Source organism: Pseudorca crassidens, chromosome 1 (genome assembly GCF_039906515.1).
Source record: "Pseudorca crassidens isolate mPseCra1 chromosome 1, mPseCra1.hap1, whole genome shotgun sequence".
In the NCBI taxonomy this organism is placed as follows: Eukaryota; Metazoa; Chordata; class Mammalia; order Artiodactyla; family Delphinidae; genus Pseudorca; species Pseudorca crassidens.
In genome coordinates, this window is record NC_090296.1 from 28,408,318 (window position 1) to 28,425,220 (window position 16,903).

Below are 16,903 nucleotides of genomic sequence, written 5' to 3' on the forward strand. Positions count from 1 at the left end.
TTCTATGCAGAAGGCCATGCTTCCCAATCATGAACAATCTGGTAAGAACCTGAAAACTTGACAGGCTTAAAGGCTGCCTACCAGAGCACCCTGCATCGCCATACTCCTGCCCTGCAATCTTGACTTAAAAAATCAACAATTCAAGGTTAGCAGTGAGGCAACAAGCTCCCAAGCTTCATGGAGTACATCAGTTTTGTCTACCAGGAGTCAAAGCCAGATCAGGGAAAAATCAAAACGTAACAGAACGTGAAGGGAGAAAGTAAGAAGAGGAAGGAAAGAAAAGAGGGAGGAGCAGAGAAAGGATCCAAAAAATAAAGAAAACAATAAAACATCATGATACAGAACAGATGTGCTCCAGGGAACTGAGGAATATTTGAAATTGTCTCTACTAGTCTTCAAGACACCAAGATAGAGAAAGAAATCAGCTATAAAACAAAGGTAAGTGTTGTGAACATCACTGAGCCTTGTGTTTACAACATGAATTATGGAATCATTGAGCTACATAATATTGAATGGAAAAGAGGTTTTGGGATGTTCAATTAGCATGTAATTAGAACACACCATATTAAAAAAGCAATAAAAATAAAATTAAGAAAACAAGAGAAAGGGGCTCATGCTGTACAGCCCATGAATCTCATTGGCTTTATCATGAAAGTTTATTTTTTTTAATCCTAGTACAATCAACTACCAGTTACATACAGTAAAAAAACAAAAACAGCCACAAAGCAATGATGATAGAGATAGTCTGCGACACTGTACAGTGGAGGAAACGTTGTCTGTTGGAGTCCTCCGGCACATCTCCACCTGGCTTCGGCAGTTAAGCTATCAATCCCTCCCTCCCCAAAGTAGTTAAAAAGAAAAATTAATGTCTTGCTTGGGTAGAGCAAGATCCTAATACCTCTTGGGGACACTGGAGAACTTTAAAAAACTAAAGCAGTAGAAACAAAACAAAAACTGAAATGTGGAAGCAAGGTGACACACAACGAAGCTCCATGAGGCGTTGGCTTCAGACCACCTCAAAGCGAACCACCTGGAAAGAAAAGAAAAGGCTGTCACAGCAGGAAGGAACAGACAGAAAATTCAGCAGACCTTAGTCTCTCTCATCACTCCACTCCTTACCAAATCTACAGAATCCAAGCTTTTCTTAAGTCTTATATTTTTATAAGTAAGCCAGGTTGCAGAAAATTGCTTCCTTTTCTAATACCCTGTATTGCAAATGCTGGCAACTAGCACATACTTACTCTTTTAGAACCAGAAAACAATACAAGAAGAGAAGCATTTTTAGCAAAGCATGCTGTCTTCTTTATCTCAAACTCTTCAAAACAACAAACAGTAGGCTATTTATATGACTGCGTACCCTTACCTTAGAGGAGTAATGACTCCATTCAAAAACTAAGTCTCATATATATTTGGTTCGATTGAGGGCTTTTTCAGCCAGGTGACCACTTTCATCTGTGATCTTCTCCCAATCAGTCTGTCCGACCACAAAACCTATGGCCCTTTTCCTATCTGCATCCTTCTTTTCTTCCAGGTCTGCCCATCTCACCTAAAAAGAACACAGCATTAGGCTGGGCTTTAGAAAAAATAAGTACGCAAAGAGCCTCTTAGCTTTCTGAATAGTCTAATGGGTAGGATAACTAATTTAAAGCCAGGAGGTTAAAAACTTAGAAGTTAACTGTGGAGGACTGAAGAAAGCCATATACCTTAAGTTACAGAAAGAAAACTCTCTAGTCAATCACCAAGTCCTAACCACTCCAGCTCCTGAACAGTTCAGCCCTCAGTTCAGTCCTATCCCCTTCCCCCTCCTGTCACTCCTTTTCAGTTCACTGGCCTCATTTTTTACCTAAGGAAAAGCACTAACCTCTACCTAGTCTTCCTATCTTCATTCGCACTCCCTCCGATCCACTCTGCCAGAGGAATCGTCCTAAAATACACACAGCTTTAAATCTGTGCCCTACCTACAGAATGAAATCCAAGCACACAGGTCCCTCTGGATCTGGCCCTGTCTATTCTCCTGCAGCATCTCTGGGCAGTACCTATGGCACTTTATACAGCAACACAAAATTACTTCCAGCTCTCAAAGCACACTGGGCCATTTCTCATCTCTGTAAGGCTGCACAAACTAGTCTCTCTTCCTGAAACATCTTTGTTCTAACCTGGTCCACCCGGCATGAGTCTAGTCATCAACCCTTGCTTTATCCCTCTTGTCCTTTGCCAATCAAATAATTAATCATTGCTTCCCAGGAGTTACTTCTGGATTTTGACATGTCTAGTTTTGAACTTCCATACTATATTGCAATTATCCACTTACAGATCTCTCTTCCCTAACAGACCATATACACCCTAGATCAAAGACTGAGTTGTTGTTTTTTTCTTTTTTAAAAAACTTATTTATTTTTGGCTGCATTGGGTCTTCGTTGCTACGCGCGGGCTTTCTCTAGTTGCGGCGAGCGGGGGCTACTCTTCGTTGCAGCGCGTGGGCTTCTCATTACAGTGGCTTCTCTTGTTGCGGAGCATGGGCTCTAGGCACCCGGGCTTCAGTCGTCTCAGCGCCTGGGCTCAGTAGTTGTGGCTCACAGGCTTAGTTGCTCCGGCATGTGGGATCTTCCCAGACCAGGGATCGAAACCATGTCCCCTGCATTGGCAGGTGGATTCTTAACCACTGCGCCACCAGGGAAGTCCCGAAAGACTAAGTTTTATTTATCTCCACATAATAAATTTTTTTGAAATTTATCGTTAGAAAACAGGGAGCTGGTATGATTACTTTCATTTATGAGATGAAGAGACCAAGAGACAGACTCAGTTGACACCATTTATGGCAAGATTATAACTACAAATATATAGATCAGGGGTATTTTCTATTGGTATTCTGATATTTTTAAAATATGGATTCTTACATGTTATGGTAGTAATTTAAAAAATATAAGCAGATATATCCTCTAAAACATGAAATACTTAAAAGAGACTATGAAACTGTGGTTTGCAATACCTAGTACCAAAGTCTGCAGAGATTGTATTTTAAATATGGCTTGTGATTTATTGTGATTGTGATCTGTGACCAGGAAAGGGAACCGGAGCATGCTCAACCGTGCTGCACCTGGAAATGTGTAATTGCTCTTAGAGGTACACTGACCCTCCCTATTATCATTTATAGGAATGGTAATCAAATGACTAGGCTTCTTCTCCTCCACCACCACCACTGTTTTTAGCAACCAGTTAGCCAAAGATAAGATACACAGTAACAGCTGTGGGGGAAAACTGATAACACCTGACTCTTTTTAAAGTGGATTTTTTGTGGGTAGAAAACCTATGACTCAATTTCTTTCATGGGCCTCAGTAAAAAGCTATTTTAATAAACAATGTGGGCTTCTGTGTACCAAGATCTCTGGGCCTTCTGCCCATTAATGCTGATGTATTTATTTTGACAGATTCATGCACCCCTCTCCCAGCTCTCCCTGGGATCAAGGGTATACATTTTAGCAAAAGATGACTATGGTTAAGGGGAATGAAGAAAGGATGGATGGATGGACAGATGGATTGTGGCCACTGAACAAAGAAACGGTAACCAGTCCACAGTACTTCCTTAGCACAGAGTTAAACACTAATCAATCTTGCCCTGAGTAAACTGACAGCTAATTTTTAAATCTGTAGTTTAAATTCTAAGTCTTTAAAACTGATGCTATATCAACATTATTTATTTACATGTCAGGCTCCTCCAGCGGAGGTCCACTCCTTAAGTGGCCTCCAATTGCACAGACCTGACACACAGACATACAACACTGTAGAAGGAATGAATAATTACCAAAAACACTAAAAATATATGGAGCAAAATAATGACTTTCAACTAGAAATAGCTTCTTAAATGTCAGTGTCCCTCCTAATCTTCCTAGAGGTACTTTTACTGAGATTTACAATCTCAATTTTTTGCCATTTATCTTAACTGTAAAAAGAAAAAAAAGTTATAATAAAGAAAACTCTTGACCAATACGCAAAAGTTTCAGATACATATATTTTATCCGTTGTCACCAAAAATATTTCTGAAATGTATGAGTTCAGCAAACAAGAGAAATGTTCACTTTTCCACAGTTATCAAAGAAACACAAATTAAAGTCCATTTTATACCCAACTAAGCAAGTGGAAATTTAAAAAAATAAATTATATTTTAAAACCTAGCCATTTTGGTAAAATTCTAATATCAACTCTACAGAACTACCTTTGTGTTACAGTGTAAATTAATCCCAGAAACCTGCCCAATATTTATAAAAAGCTGAATTCTAGAAATCAAGAGACCCCAGGAGGGCTTCACTGGTGGTGCAGTGGTTGAGAGTCCACCTGCCGATGCAGGGGACACGGGTTCGTGCCCCGGTCCAGGAGGATCCCACATGCCGCGGAGCGGCTGGGCCCGTGAGCCATGGCCACTGAGCCTGCGCGTCCGGAGCCTGTGCTCCGCAACGGGAGAGGCCACAACAGTGAGAGGCCCGCATACCGCAAAAAAAAAAAAAAAAAAAAAAGAGAGACCCCCAGGAAAGGAATGAGTAATGAGTCCTGCATTCCTGGCTACCTGTAGGATTTCCTTGTGCTCTGATGTTGATTTTGGTAAGTGGTTTGAGTGTTAAAAACTATTTGAAGCTGATTCACTTTGATATAAAGTAGAAACTAACACACCATTGTAAAGCAATTATACTCCAATAAAAATGTTAAAAAAAATTACTATCTCCTCAAGAAAAAAAAAGCTATTTGAAATGAGGGTGGGAGGCAAGGAGGAGATTGAAAAGAGGAGCCACAAGAATTAGGATGTGAACCGCTCATGCTCTTTGTCCACCCAGCTTACAAAGTAAATTACATGGGATCACATACTCCTGACTGAAGAGAGTAACAGTTACCTGACTAAAAATGAACTAGAGGAAAATATTTCTCATTTGGAATTATTCACTGTTACACCAAATTATTATGCCCAAGGAAGAGCTGTTTCTACTTTTCTGTTGCCCCAACCTTAAAACTGGAATAAGAGGTATCAAGACAAGTAGTCCCTGCGTGGAGCTGGGCACATACAGAAGGCCACTAACCAGGTCTCAAGACACAGACAAGGGCAGGTCTAGGGACTGTCTGCAGTATTTGAAAGAGCTTTGAAACCTGGAGTCCTTTGTAATGGTATCCACTGTAATGAAGTTTTACTGGCATTTTTATTCTCTTAATAAATATCCTTTTAATATTGAATTACTAAGAGAATTCATAAAAAAGAAATGATGTGTAATGATGATGAAATTATTATTAACTTCATTCTTACTTAGAGAAATGAAAAATGAGATACCTTTTTTTTTTCACCGATTAGATTGTCAAAAGTTAAAAAGTTCAATAACAGCACTGTTGGTGCAAGTGTGGAAAAACAGGCATTTCCTTATATGTGGGTGTATAAATAGGTGCAATCTTTTTGGAAAACAATCTCACAATATCTGTCAGAATGATAAATCATATTCTATGAGCTTGCAGCTTTAAGACTAAAAATATTCCCTAGAGATATACTGTCAAAAAGATGCCAAGATGTATGCATATGACTTTCACCAGAGTATTATATTAGCAATAAAATGAAAACAGCATAAGCATCCACTGATAAGGGACTGGATAAATAACTGATTATTCAGCCAAACAATGGCACACTAGGCAGGCATTTAAAAAGAACGGTAGGGAATTCCCTGGCAGTCCAGTAGTTAGGACTCTGCGCTTTCACTGCCGAGGACCGGGGTTCAATCCCTGGTCGGGAAACTAAGATCTTGTAAGCTGCGTGGCACAGACAAAAAAAAATAAAAAGAACTGTAGGTTTGTATATACTCAAATAGAAAGATCAAGACAGACTAGCTGGAAAAGGTTTATGCAAATCATATGTAATATGATCCCTCTTACTTTATTTTGTTTTAAAGGATATATACAATTATCACTTTTATTGAATCTGACATCTACGTGGAAGACTTAGCCAACATCCTGGCTTCATTACTCTGTTCCCTATCATAGCAAAGCTTCTTCAAAAAGTTATCTACATTTGCTGTTCTGCACCTCCTCATTTCCTATTCTTCTACCATCTGCTCCAAACTGGCTTCTGTCCTTCAACTCTCTAAGAAAGCTTGACTTTTTTTTGATCAAACATCAACGATCTCCATGTTGCCAAATCCAATGGCTATTTCTCTTTTCTCAATTTACTTGTCTTCCCTGTATCATTTAACAATGGAGTATTTTTTACTTCTTAAAACATTTACCTCTATCTGAACTTCTAAATTTTGCAGACCTGAGTCCTATTATCACTTCTAACTTAACTGGTACCTCCCTGAACTTCTGATTTTTCACTCCTAAGCTTCCATCTCCCCTACTTTTCACTAACTCAGTAAATGGCACCACATACATGGAATGCTTATGGCCAGAACCCTGAAGAGTCACCTTTGATTTCATCCATCCTGGACCCTCTACATCTAATCCATTAAGAAGTCCCATAGATTCTCTTTAATACTCTACTTTGCACCTGGCTCTTTTGCCCCATGACAAAATGGCACAAGCAGCCATTCCAAACTCCTTTAAGTGGACAACATGCTAGCCACATGAGGTTCTGTTCTCCATTTTTTAAGTTACTTGTACATTTTGATCTGATCATTTGTAAGGACTCTTTTTTTTTAATGTGTAATATGATACAGTATAAACCAAACCACTCTAAAAAAACAGCATTCATATGATTATCTGACTATAACTTTCTAAAACCAGATGCCTAAACGGGCCCTTTATCTGTTGGTAGTTATTGACAGTCTCTTACCCTCTTCTTCCCAGGCTCAGAAGCACGAGTGTCATAATCATCAGGGAGCTGAAGATAATCCTCCATTCTGCTGGCAATAGCCTCCCAGTCACGTTTCCTTTTAGTACCAGTTCTCAAGCCATCCAACTTGTCTGAGGGACAAACACAGAGCCGCAGCATTAAGGAAGAGTGTGAGCTGGCACACGACACAAAAACAAGGGAAAAGAAGGCTGGAACACTGTCAGAGGGCACATCCGCATTTGTGAGAGCAGCATCACTTGTAGATCCAAACTATCTTCTTGCCTGAGATAATATCGAGTTCTGTGCAATTTCCATTGTTTATCTGGTGTTCATACTGGCAGCCTTTACATTACTATGTTGGTTTAAGTAACAAATATGGGCAGAACAAGAGAAGACACTTGTTTCCTGGCCTCCTTATCCTCCCACCCCACCTAAAATCACAACACTTCAGCTCTCATGTTCTGATGAAAATGCAACATTGGGTTTTTCTAAGAGCAATTTCTTCCATTCTTTCTTTTCTTTAACACAATATTAACACCACCCATTAGATGTGCAGTCATGTGTGTATCGTATTATATGAAAAGCAGGTAGTACAAGAACTTAATGAGCCAAGCTAACGTTCAGAAAGGTTTTAGATTAACAGTTTCTTGGGATTTTGACCACTGTGAGACGATTCGTCATGAGAATGTTTATGAGTAAGTTGATTATACAAATCACCACTTTCTTTGGTTATACTGTGAAGTGCTGTTGACCATCCTGAGGCTAAGGGCTAGTCAGCCAAAGTGGCTGGATCTGAATTTTCTTTCTGAATCCTCAATCTGAGAGGCTTTCCAAAAGCCCCAAACTGTAATCAATTAAATGAACAGGGATTGCTGATTCAGAAATTATTAGATATGAGTTTAGGTGTCTTCAAGAACACACGATGAAAATGTGTGGGGTTTTTTATTGGTTATTAATTCTGATTTTGAATTCTACATGTGAAATATTATGAGTTATACATATACATATATAATATATATATATATTATATATATATATATGCACTACACTGAAGCACTAAATTTTTGGATCATCTGTAGTTATAAACACACTATTATTAAGTAGGTCAATAAAGGAAAACCTAAACACTTCAGAAACACACAATAACCACATTTCATTTAAGTCCATAAAGGGTGCAGAGTGTATATATAATAGAAACCTTTTAGGCATCAAGGTGGAGAGAACTTGACATGAAAAGAAAAGTACAATGGAAGCAGGAGGGAAGGTGAGTTTATGCTTCAAATGTAGAAGTTATACACACAACTAACTGTGCGTACCATACAGGCCTCAAAAACCAGGAAGATTTTGCATACTTGGTAAAGCTTTTATTTCCTACGTTCCTCCCCCATAAAAGCAATATTATTGAAATATCAGCAAGGCAAACTACAACACTTTACAAAACCCAAGAAATTTTTATCACATCACTTCTGAAAATTTTTAACACGGATTGAGTTCAACAGGAACAGTCTTCTAATCTCCTCTGTAAATCACATGCTGTACCAAATGGCTCTAACCTACATGTATATGACAGGCCATATTATACAAGATCTTAAAGAAGTGACACCTTGATTGCACAGGGACATAGAATATGGTATTAGAAAACCAACAAAGTCCCACAAACAGTAAAACTGTTCTTAGTTCAACAGTGTACAGTATTAGCAGAAGAGTAAGCAGCTCCAATACACTTATTGAATAAACCTCAAAGGATTTCCAAACTTAATAAGATCAACTTCCACATTAACATACTTCAAAGGAAAATTTCATATTTCAACTCTAAGAATAGAACATGGCCAGGCAGCAATACAGAAGGGCAGTGAGAAAACTGCAAGAACTTTTCCTCATACACTGGGTGTATGACAGGAGTTACACACCAGGAGTCCCATATTTGCAACATGGAAGTTCAGAAGAGCATGTATTTCTAGTCTGAACACCCTTGTTTGTAATGTTTAATTTGAAATTTTATTGTGCACAACATGTTTAAAGTTTCCTTCTTGGGGCTGAAGAAAGGTTCATACCTCTTCCACATGGCATCCTGGAAACCCAAACACACAGATGTATGGCATAAGGTGAAGGAAGAGGAATCTGGGGTATTTGTTAGTTACAGAAGACGACTGGTGTCCAACACACTCATACTAATGATTTTCAGAGGTTTGAATTTCAAAAGGTGAAGTTTTAAGATGAAGATGAAAGTATAAATATCCAACTTGGCAGGTCACAGAATTTTACCACATCTTCAAAACAGTATATATTATTATTACAGCACAACAGAAAAAAAAATTTAGATATATCTATATATTTTCTAAACATAAATGATATTTCTGAAAATTTGATCACAGTGAACACACAAGGGTTACGTGCCTATACAAATAATAATTGCATTCCAACTGTGAAGAGATGAAACCGCCTGACATGTAGAAGGCCAGTACACAATAACTCGTAAGCAGAGACAATGACACTGAGATGAGAAAAGCAAAAGTACTCGATATGAAGAAGCCTAAATTAGGATGACAACAGTCTCAAATATTCTTTTGGTTTTTCAGTTTGAGAAACCAAAATCATGTCAGTGGAATTTAAGTAGCTTGAATGCTGAATCCCAGCATTTGCTGTGGCATGTAACACCCACCCTCCTTGCATTAGGGTGCCTGTGTCCCAGCTGGAAAGGAGCCATTCAGGTGCTACTGAAGGTGGGCCACAGGCAGTCTTCAACAGCTCCATGACACCCATGCCAGATGCAGCTCAGGCCAGTTCTGAATTTTTCTAAAATTACACCACTTCCAATTTAACACTCACACATAGGCTGAACTGTATACTGTACTTAATGAACACAGATCAAGACTCTACAATGAGATTTAACAGCTCTTTGAAAGATTATAGGTAAGTATTTTCTCAGTGGCAGACTTATTTGTAAATCAAAACTCCTCAGTTACAGATTCAGCTTGTCTAGCTCAATGTATGACACTGCTAAAGCTTAGTATGTTTCCACCCAGCATAGTCATGTTACCAAGAGTAATTTAAGAAATGTTGGTAAAATACTCAGAAAAATAAATTGTACCTGCTAATCAAATCTACTGAATTTGCTATGATAAGGAAGGCAACATAAACAGGCTAATTCTCAAATGAAGAGCCTCATGTTTCAGGCTCTTCTTCTTTTTCTCAATTGGCTCCATGGGCCAATCTCAAAGAAGCAAGCACTTTCAGGAATGCTCACACTCCATCTGCCTTTCTCTAAAGATGATATAGCTCTCAAGATAACACAGTGGTGCAAGAGGCAAGTCATTATACGAAACATCACTGTCACAAACAAAAACCCAACTGCAAACATGTAAGAATTTATTTCCTAGATTCATTACTAGATCTTCAGTGCCTTTAATTGAAATGGTTTATTTAACAGTTCTATTTCTGGATCACTGTCTAACATTCTGCCTTTAAAACGGACTGAATTTATATGAAATGTATTTTCTGAGAAGCAAATAGTAGATAGGCCAGAATTTTTTCCAGAATTGATACCAAGATTAATGTCATATTATCTTGAATAATCATCATAACTAAATTCCATTTTCCTTTCTCTTTAGAAATTAGAAAGGAAAATAGAAAGTGGACTAGCTCGGGTTAAAAAAAAAGCATTATCCTACATAATATATTACATAAGGCCTCTAAAGATTATATGCTCAGCTAAAATATTTTACAATCCCCATGTCTCTTTAATTACCATTTCTCTTTGCCTCAAAAGATAATCACTACTTAGAGAACCAGAAAATAGGGAAATGATCTTATAGTCTTATAGGTTATTCTATAAGTACAGAACTTCAGATTTAATCTAATCTTAAAATAAACATATCTAAAGCATTATTATTAAAAAAGTAACTTGTGATTGTTATTTTCCTACATATTTAATTGCATTTAAACACTTATGAATACTTTAAAAGTTTAGGGAAGGAGATGGTTTATTATTAAGATTTCCCACAGAGGGAGGACGAATGCAAGAATATGTCAGAAACCACATTATCATTTTCACATGCCATACACTAGAAAAAAATCCTAGACTTTGCAACAAAGCACCTATCGCAACAATATGGTAATACTACAGTTTACGAATTATCTTTTCACATAGGACCTGGTCGTCATCAATGGCTCACATGATCAGCTGGGCAAAATAAAAAGCATAGACTATGCAATTGTGTGTAAAGTGCATCCCTCTGATGTCAGAAACACAGATAATATGCCCCAAACAGTGAAGTAGCTAAATGACTCAAATTTGTTCTATAAATTTAAGATATATTTCTATGGTTACTTCAGCTTTGGAGTTCCAGTATAATTCCAGGAGGAGAAATGCAGAGACCAACAGTCATACTTCATATATTAGTAAGGTCCATCTTTTCAAAAAATCTTATACCATTATCTTAAATTATTTACTAATACATCTTAATCAACATGTTAAATGGTTCTCTTTAGGTGAGGTAAAAAAAAAATTGTTCTGCAATATTACCGTGAAATATTGGGGTAAAATCCATTGGATATTATGATTTTCTGCTTGACAAAGAACCCCATTTAAGCAACTCCAATTTTTGACAATAATTTTCACCAGTCTACCTTGTAATCTGGCACTAAAGACAAGCTGGAGGAAAATTTAAACGGAATCTTACAAAGCGGGCACCTCAAAGACCTGAATTATAGATCTACCTCCCCAACTCAGAAACTCTAATTTATTATACAAGGAAAATAACTGCCTTTTAATTAATTTTTAAACTTCAATATTTATTATTATTACTACCACTATTACCCAAAGTATTCATAATCAGGTTCAACTTTGGACTGCAGTTAAATATTTTTTTAAAAAAGTAGAAACCTCACCTACACCAACATTTCTGATTAATATAAATGAATGGATTTTAGAAGTGACAGTGTTTTATTACTAAATTTATCACATATTTCCATTTACTTTAAAAACTTTAAGTGGTACCAAAGGTAGTTCTTTTAAAATACTCTTCTTTCACTCTGTCACAAGACATAAAATGAAAGCCAACAAAATAGACTGAGGATGTAAGGTAGGCCAAAAATCTTCATTTAAGCAGAAACTTTGGGAAATTTGTTCTTCTTATAGCAGAAAGATCTATGACCATTACCATCAGGTATCACATATAAAAACAGGAAAAAGGAAATACCCACCTAGCTTTGCCTCAGATGTGTCCATCTCCCATTTGCTTTTCGGAATGTAACCCTAAATCGTACACAGAGAGAAGCTCGAAGGGTTAGAAAGAGACACATACATGCACATCACTTTTGAATTGGAAAAGCATTAAAACTGGGAATGGATTCAGTTTCCACTCACTATTTATAAATATATCCTGAGGGAAAACACAGTCTCATTATCTTTGAAGAAACTGAATTACCAAATTCACCAAACTTCACTGCCCAGATTTCAGAATAGTCACTTTAGAGTGGTATCATGAAGGCGCTTGGCGGCAACTACAGTTCAGGACACACAACTGTAGTCTGAACAGCAGCTATATAGCCAATGCGGTAAGAATGTATGGTAGTTACTGTGCTCAATTAATATCATTCAGAGTAGCAGAGAATTTATAATACTAGCTAGGTTATTTTCTAAATACAACTGCTATTATCAAGTGATAGTAGCCATGAGGTCCAAAGAGTGTTCTTCAAGACAGTTACTTTATATTCCAGTGTACTTTTAGATACTCAAAAGAAGGGAGAAAACTTGGTATCACTGAACACAATTATGAAGTTCAACTTCATTTTAAAATGACTCAATCCATTTACCAGTTAGATCTTACAAAGACTAATTTTACTGAATCAATTTCAGAGCATTACTTTTTCATCAGTTGGAAACTAGATTATTATTTCTGATGTCTTTTAAAAAATTACATCTTTCTATTATATGAAAACCCAGAAATCTCCACAGGCAATTTATATCTTATTTAATAAAATAACTGGGTGGTTTATTTCAAACAAAGTCCTACATAAGATTTTCAAATTTCACAATGTACCTATTTAGCTATGTAGTAAGCCTTTCAGTTTATTCACCTAGCAAGTGTATGCTTTTTCCACATAATTCACTGATTCCCCCTTTCCTTCATTTGGACTCTGTTCTCTATTAGGTCTTAACATACAGAACTTTAATATTAGGTTAGGACTTATTATATAGGACAGGTTCATCAAAGGTGTCAGCATCTTCTTTTAAGAATCCATATATCTTTCTACTATTGGGAATGTTCAAGTTCATAGAATAGACTGACACACGGGTAAAGTTGGAAAGTATGTTGAACATTTCATGACAATAGCTTCTGTGTAAGAGTGTACTAGAGTATCATCATTCTTCCAGGAAATCTACACGTTTTATACATTTCTAGTCTTTAAGCCAGACTAATAATTCACTTTCAACTAATTAGGCAGTATTTCAGATTATAAATTATACCATCCTTTCCAAATACATGTTTAGAACAAACCAAGACAAAGGCTGAAATGATGGTGCTAGAAGTTTAGTACTGATGGAATTTGTACAGTTGTATCTCAAAAACTCATCTGAAAACCTTAAACATCACTAGAATAATATATTTATAAATTCTGAGTCAGATCTATGACGTTCACTGAAGCACTAAAGAAGACAAAATATCATACCAATGATCCCCCCAAAGGAGTCTCTTAACCAAGAAAAGTTTGGATTTCACCCAGCTATAGTAATCAGTACAGAGTAGAAAATGTAAAGTTCAGTGAAAATTCCATTAAAATGGTCTGAATGACACAAGACTTGCTCTTAACCCTTTCCAAGGGTCAATTCTCCAAGAATCTTTTACTCTTGGAATAGAACCCAATAGTAGAAGATCTCGATTCTGCATTTTGAAAAAAGGTTAAGAGAAGGTTTGTAACATGAAGATAAGCAAAATGAGTACATTAATTTCCCCCTGCTGGAACCATCTTTTTCTTCCTTAAAACTTAAAATCATTTTCTCACTGTTTGAAATATTAGGCTACTTGGAAATAAAAGAGATAGTTCAGCAGGGTAGAGTTCTAAGGCTTCATTGCCATGTTTCTGATGAAAAAATATAGTATTACAGTGTGTTTCACTTTTAAAAATAATAGTACATTCAATTAAAAGTTCCAAGTTTTGACCTACACCTAAGCAAGTCAGATGTTATGAACCATATGCTGAACTGAAATCTCCACAAAAGGAAGACAGAGCTTCAGAAAGCTAACATTAGAGACTTCTCACATGATCGACTGCTAGTACACACGCTGCAAGTAGCTAAACTGGTCATTAGCCATATTCCAGGACAGCGTGGACCTTTAAGTGAACTTCCTGCCTACGTCTTAGATCATGTATGTCAAAATACAACCTAATTAATAAAAATACTTCGTTTAAAGAAAAAAAAAACATAGGAGACTCAAATGCCATTAACTTTAAAGCTTATTTTTTAATCCACATATGAAATCTAGGAATGTAGAGATTGACACCATCTCTATGCAAACACACAGTTTCTATTCAGAGTCCTCTATAACACACATGGGTTGATGGGACCACTCCTTAGAGAGAATGTATTCTCTAGGGGTTAGGAATCAGGGTTCTCGCTTTGCACATTTTCAGAAGAATATGAAAAGCAGCTTTAGCAAGGGCTGAAGTATTAAATAAAACAAATAATATTTTGAATTTAAAAAGCAACACTATTCCAAGGCACTGCTAATCTCTGTACCCCATTAGCAAACACTGAAAATAACGTTAAGTCTATAGGTCGCATATTCTTGAATGACAGGGTAAAGGCAGACATCACTACAGAGGTGTGATCAAAAGCATTTACAGTAGGTACACGGGATCTTTGAATTCGCACTACGTAAGCCTTTAATCAGCCTAAGCAAAATGCATTGCCTACACAGTCAAATCATTTTCCCCATCACTTAATAGGATAAAATGCGGAAGAACAAATCCAGCAGTCAGTGGCAACCCTCTGCCTCCTCATTCAATAAGTTCTTCTGCCTCAGTTTATAGAAAATCAATTTTGAGCTCTTATAGCGAAGAAGAGACAATTATGCATACATTGGGTAGGCTGTACCACGTATCTGCTGGAATGTAAGAATACCCTTTCAAATGTAATCGATTTTCTTAAAAAGTGTATTCCCCTAGAGCCACCCACAAATAGATGAGTGAGTACAAGGGTAAGTTTCTTAGCATTCTAAAAATTTTCTTGTAACAACACAGTAGAGGGTTCTTTTCCTTTGGTCAGGGGAAAAACAAAAAGTATCCAAAAGTCTCCTTGAAGATGATTATGGGAACTTTTACCATTAAGGTGCAATATCAACAATAGTCATCTGATCACAGAGCTGAATTTAAACCCTTAAGAATTTTAATAAAGAGACACTTTGTTCAAAGTGGTTGTTCTGTCTCCTACCAGTTCGCTTTCCTCTTCCTCTGCATCTTTCTTTTCATCCTTCTGTTCTTCAATATTTGCATCAAAATCTTCCATCTCCACCTATAATACCGCAATAATCACACACAAAAAGACTGAGTTAACATCTAGGAAAATGTTGAGTCCCTCACTGAGATATGAAATGAGCACAGTTGCCCAGTGCAAGACACACAGACTTGCTGTTACATGCTAAGTAATTTCTAACACCCTAAACTTTGAAACAGAACTGACAGACAAGATGATATTCCTGCTTTTCATTTTCCTGGGATATCCATCTTTGTAATTCTCTATGAAGTTGAGTACAATGATCTAAATTGATGGTTATCTGTTTTGAATGACAATGGATTACTAGGATTTCTTTTTAAAACCTTTAGCAAGTATTTTTTCAATCAAGTAAAACAGGTATGATTCAAATTTCAAAGTGTAAGAAAGGGTACAGTGAAAAGTCAGATGATAATAGCTTGGCCCAGAATAGTAGCAATACAAATAGAGAGTAGATAAATCAGAGAAGAATTTATAAGGTAAAACTGACAAAACTTGTAGACTGACTACATGGTGGAGGGGTAGAATCAAACACTGGTACAAGGGGAAAGTAAAGAGTCAAAGATAATGGAGAGTAGAGAGTCAGGGTTTCAGCAACCAAGTGGACTGATGGATCTAATTACTAAAATAGAGAATGTGAGAAGAGGAACAGGTTTGGATGAATTACATATTGAATAGGTTGAGTCTGAGGTGTACTAAGATAATACATATTTTTTGGTAAAGAATTTGGAAAATAATGGTAGAATTATAAAAATCACCCACAACCCCTCCACACAGATATAATTACTGTTAAGATATTGATGAAATTCATTCCAGCCTTTACAATTTAATATTAAGGGCATAGAAGTGGCAATCCAAGGTACCAAAAAGCCTGATTATCGATACAGAATGTGCAGATTGAATATAGAGCCTAGGATAGAGCCCTAAAGAACTCCAGCGTTTAAGGACTGGGTAGCAAGAGAAGCCAGCAAAGGAGACTGAAAAGGGATGGCCAGAGATGCAAGAGGAAAACCAGGAGAAGGTAGACTCACAGAAGCCAAGAGAAAAATGGTTTCAAGAAGGTGGACATGGTCAACCATGTCGTATGTGGCTGCAACATTAAGCAAGAGAAGTGAGAATTGTCCATTGCCATGGAAATCTTTGGTGAGAGAGTCTCTAGAGAATGGCTGGGGCAGAAGCCAGAGGAAATGGGATGAGGAGTGGCATGGGAGGTAAAAACACATAAAAATACAGTGACAACACTGAGTACAGATAACTCTCATTCACAGGAAGAGGTCAAATGAAACAGAAGTACATAACTGATTAAAAGAGAAAAATCTCCCCTTTTCCATAATAAAGATTTATTTATTTCAAACTAGTAATTGACTTAGACAAGAATTCGCAATCTGTGAAAATCTGTCGGGGAACAGGATATTAACAGTATCAGAGTATCTCCCTACAGATTACTTATTAGGAAGAGAAAAATGCAGAAAAATTTGATGGATATCACCTGAACCAAGTGATCAACACTTAACTCACCAATAATGAAATAAGATGACATCATATGACCCCTGATATGATGCAGTGAGAACACAATGTCCCTTATGTAGAATTCCTGCTCATGTTTAACC

General features: G+C 36.9%; 1 protein-coding gene across 6 annotated transcripts in view; it reads right to left on the reverse strand.

Annotated features, from left to right (window-relative positions):
• Nucleotides 1–637: 637 nt before the first annotated feature.
• The window catches only part of YLPM1 (YLP motif containing 1), a 66,515-nt gene continuing 50,249 nt past the window's right edge, over nt 638–16,903 (reverse strand). For 3 of the 6 annotated variants that reach the window (XM_067730118.1, XM_067730108.1, XM_067730105.1), the window contains 5 exons: nt 15,234–15,314; nt 12,002–12,053; nt 6,797–6,927; nt 1,364–1,546; nt 638–1,030 (listed from right to left, as the gene is read on the reverse strand). In XM_067730118.1, the coding sequence (XP_067586219.1) occupies nt 1,400–1,546; nt 6,797–6,927; nt 12,002–12,053; nt 15,234–15,314 (411 nt within the window). In that variant the 3' untranslated portion in view covers nt 638–1,030; nt 1,364–1,399. The other 3 variants (XM_067730114.1, XR_010941807.1, XR_010941809.1) reach the window with 3 other exon arrangements.